A 3953-nucleotide genomic window follows, 5' to 3' on the forward strand; every position below is an offset into this window, starting at 1 on the left:
CAAGCCTAGCGAAGAATGGGGGATTTTACACCCCTCCCCTTTTTTTTTTGGGGGGGGGGGGTGTTCGTGCTGCAGAATATTGGCTGTCCTTTTTCAAGGGTGTGTGTGGGCGGCGAATGTGACGAGGCTTGCCTTGGTGTGTTTGGGGTGTTAGGTTTTCTTTGTCCTCATGCTGGCCGTGCAGCGTTAGCGAGAAAGTGGGAGGCGCTGCCGGCTGTTGGCGATAGGCTGCTGGCTGCGGGTTGCTGGCCTGGGCTGGTGATCACATTTGCGTCCGCAGGTAGACTCCATGTAGGTGACGTTTTCTGGGGTGGGGAGGGGAAGGGGGGTTTGTTTTGCTCATCTGACTGAGGAGGACCGTACATACATTGCTCGTCTCGTCTTGGTTGCCCAGTTGGGAAGTTGGAGAGGTCAATCTCTTGTCGTATCGTATTCGGGGATCGGGTGTTGTGTGTTGTTGCCTCGGTAGGCTGTGTCGATGGTAGTCAGTCCTCTGCCCCATTGCCTCTTCCTCTATCCACACCCGTCCTCCGTTTTGTGCTCCCCGAGCTGCGGCGACGGTCAGTTCGGGCAGTAGCTTGCTTCCTCGGGCCGAAACCAACGGGGGATATCGATCTATGTGCGTAATCACTTGCATATTGGTATCGACCGCGAGGGGGCGCGTGGGGAGGGAGAGGGGTTAAGTGTATGTATGTACCTTAGGTGCCTCGGCGAGCAAACAGAGGTGCTAGGAGGCCAGCGTCGGGGGAGGTTGATGTGGAAATCGTACCAGTTGTGCAGAACGCGCGGATCTTTTTCCGTTTTCTCTGTCCTTTCCTAGCCACGCGGTGGAGTGTATCTGCGCGAGGAGTGTGTCAGGTGGCGTCCATCTCCCCTCGGCTTCCTCCCTACCCGGGAAGTCTACAGACAAACCGGCAGCGTGGGTGAGATGCTCGGATGGTGAGGGCAGCGGCGGTGTCGGCAGGCCCCCCCTTGCCGCCCCGCCCTCCTGGACCCCCGTATCATGTCATGTATCTAGGGACGCCACGCCAATCGCGGGCCCCGGGACCACTTCGGTTTTCGTTGGCATGCACGTACTGCATGCATATGCGCATCGCTGGGTCCGCTCCGATGCGATGGACCGTCAAGCCATCGTCAACGCCAGGCTTGGCGTGCGTTCTGCAACGAAAACAGAACGCGAGATGGGGGCTTTTCTCCTCCTGGGAGGGGAAGGTGCCGTGTTCGGGGCCGGCCCGGGCGGATCACTTGCCCTGCGAGGGTCGGCCTGTGGGATTCACGATGGGGAAGCGACATGGGTTGGAGCGGGTGAGTGCAGGAGGCTACGGCAGCTGAGAAAGCTAAGGGGCCTGGTGCATCTGCACTGTGCTGCTGGTGTATCGTTTTCTCTGTATGTATCTTGTTTGTATCCCGTCCGTAACGGTGGTGATGGCACGAAACGGTGGGCTAGGTTGGTATTGTACTGGGCAGATCTCATGCCACATCGTATCCTGTCCGTTTGTCCTTCCCAAGGCATCTTAAAGATGATGCAACGTGGCAAGCCCGGTTCTGTCCTCCACAAGATCCTGCGCCCTTCAAGTCACTTTACACAACCTGGTGGCTGGCACCGGCTTTTTTGGGGAGGCAACAATGTTTTTCTGGTAAAGATTTGGTCATGTGTCTGCGGGACGCCACCTGCGGTGAATGCGGCGATGCCGCGGAGAGCGCGCTCCGGAGCCTTTCGGACCTCGACTAGAGCAGCGACTGGTCCTGAGTATACCACCGGCAGCTAAGCAGGGGTTGGCGGAATGGGTTCCTTCATTACTTGTGTGGTATTTGTGACCACGGGTCCCGCGAGCTCCGTCGGAGACAAACCCCGTTACAAGAGTTGAGAGTTACATGTAGGCCCACAGATATCGGGTATCTCGAGTCACGGTTGCTGTTGGATCCCGCAGATATAGTGATTCTGTAATTGAGCGGTTCTCCCGTTTGTCATTCGGTTTGATGCCGCCGTCCAACCAGGAGAGGTGAACCTTGGAAATTCCAAATAATTCGAAATCTAAGGCTGGGCTTTGTGTGTTGTCTGGTTATAACAACCGCCTCATTGCCTCATTTGTTAAGGTGGTAAATACCCAGCTTATCCTATTATTTTCGGTTACGGTAATCCCAGAAAGTTGGGAGAATCGCCGGCCATAGCCTTCAAAGCTGACGGGCGGACGTTAGTTGAGGACGTTAATGGTGAAGATGTTGGAACTAGAAGCAGCACCGCGGACCGAGCTTGGCCTGGGAGCCTAGATCGAGTGCCAAAACAGAGGACGTCTGATCCCAACCACGTTCTCGGCCAGCTCAGGGAGTCGTATCCCTCACTGGTTAGTGCTGGCGGTAGCTCTCGCGTGCTGGTGTCCCGACGAAAAGCTTAAGCGTGTCGATGATGTATGGCAAGGCAACAACCATGCCTCAATCCCCGTTTCTCGAAGGGTTCGCATCCCCGGGCTCATTTTCAGGCCCGCTCTCGCTCCTGTTGTCCCCTTCCTCCTCTTCATCATCATCATCATCATCATCATCATCTTTCTCCTCTTCATCCTCTCCCTCCATCTCTTCAGATCCATCCCCCCAATCACCATCCCCGCCACCCCCCTCTTCCTCACTTTCCTCCTCCTCATCACTACTCTCCTCCTCCCTCTTCCTCTTCCCCTTCCCCCCACCACCAAGCCCATCCCCCTCGCCCTCCCCCTTCCTCACAAACACAAAACTCCTCGCCGCTCTCTCCTCGCCCCTCCACGCGCCGACCGCCACCCCGCCCCTCCGATTCCTGACGACCCCCAACGTGCGCGCGTGCTCATAGCCGGGATACACGGACGCGACGAACCGGAAACTGCGCTCCACCTGCAGGCCCGCGTGGCGGGCGAGGTCGCGCACGTTCCACAGGGTGTAGGGCTCGCCCTCGAACAGGGTGACGACGATGGTGCCGCCGGGCGCGAGCGACGGCTGCGCGCGCCGGAAGAAGTCGACCAGCAGCTCTTGGTTGTGGCGGACCTGCCGGTTGACGTCGGTGGATTTGCCGCCGGTGTGCGGGAAGTTGAAGATGATGCGCTTGATGGTGCCGGTTGGGGTTGGGGTGGCGGTGGTGGTGGTGCAGGTGTGGAGGTTGGGGTTGGGGTTGGGGTTGGGTTTGGGCTTGGAGGGGGGCTTGGTGGTGAAGGCGGGGAGTTTGCGCGCGTCGATGCCGTAGAGGAGGCGGTTGTTGGGTTGAGAGGGGTCTTCGATTACGGAGATGTTCGCTGGGACGTGCGGGTATTTGGCTGAGAGCTCGGCGAGGTCTTTTTCGAGGACGGTGGCGGTGACGTTGGTGCAGCGGTGGTGGGTTATGAGGGAGGCGGCAAACGAGAGGTCGCCTTCGCCGATGAGGAGGATGGAGTCGGAGGGGGAGAAGGGGATGGTCGGTTTTTGGTTTTGCTGCTGAGGGCCATTGCTGGTTTTGTTGGTAGCAGTGGTGTTGCCCGACTTCTGCTTCTTCGCTGCTGGATGTCCAGACCCAGGCCCAGATCGTGCCGCTCTGGGATTTCTTCGATGCGGGCGCCGACTTGGATCCGGGCACCGTCTTTTCTGTCTTTTTCGTCTTATCCGTCTTTTTTTGCTGTTTGACAGCCTTGACGGCGTTCTGCAGCAAACCGCGGCCTTTGGCCATGGCCAATCAGCCAACTACTCAACTCCTCAAAGATCGTTGCTGTCGATGAATAAAAAATAAAAAAAAAATGGGCCGGAAGCGAGGTCGGAGGGCTCGGCTCGGGCGGCGACGGCAGTGTTCGTAGTGGTCGGGATCGGTTCGGGATAGACCAAGGTCAGCTCCGGACGGCCGGAAATTCGGAAATTGGCCGCAAAAAAAAAAGAGGAAAAAAAGGACGAGTTGCCGTTTGCTCGGTCCCAGGGCCCAGCCGCCGCTGACTTGCGTGGTTGGCTGTGGGGGAGCTTGATTC

At 58.0% G+C, this 3953-nt stretch overlaps 1 protein-coding gene across 1 annotated transcript; it reads right to left on the reverse strand.

Moving 5' to 3' along the window:
• Window positions 1-2433: 2433 nt before the first annotated feature.
• CHGG_03206 (uncharacterized protein) lies at window positions 2434-3664 on the reverse strand (the record flags this gene model as incomplete). The annotated part of the gene is made up of 2 exons (XM_001229721.1): window positions 2434-3489; window positions 3623-3664. 2 exons carry the CDS (start codon window positions 3662-3664, stop codon window positions 2434-2436), a joined length of 1098 nt encoding a protein of 365 aa, XP_001229722.1.
• Window positions 3665-3953: the final 289 nt, after the last annotated feature.

This window comes from Chaetomium globosum, genomic scaffold (assembly GCF_000143365.1).
Source record: "Chaetomium globosum CBS 148.51 scaffold_2 genomic scaffold, whole genome shotgun sequence".
Taxonomy (NCBI): Eukaryota; Fungi; Ascomycota; class Sordariomycetes; order Sordariales; family Chaetomiaceae; genus Chaetomium; species Chaetomium globosum.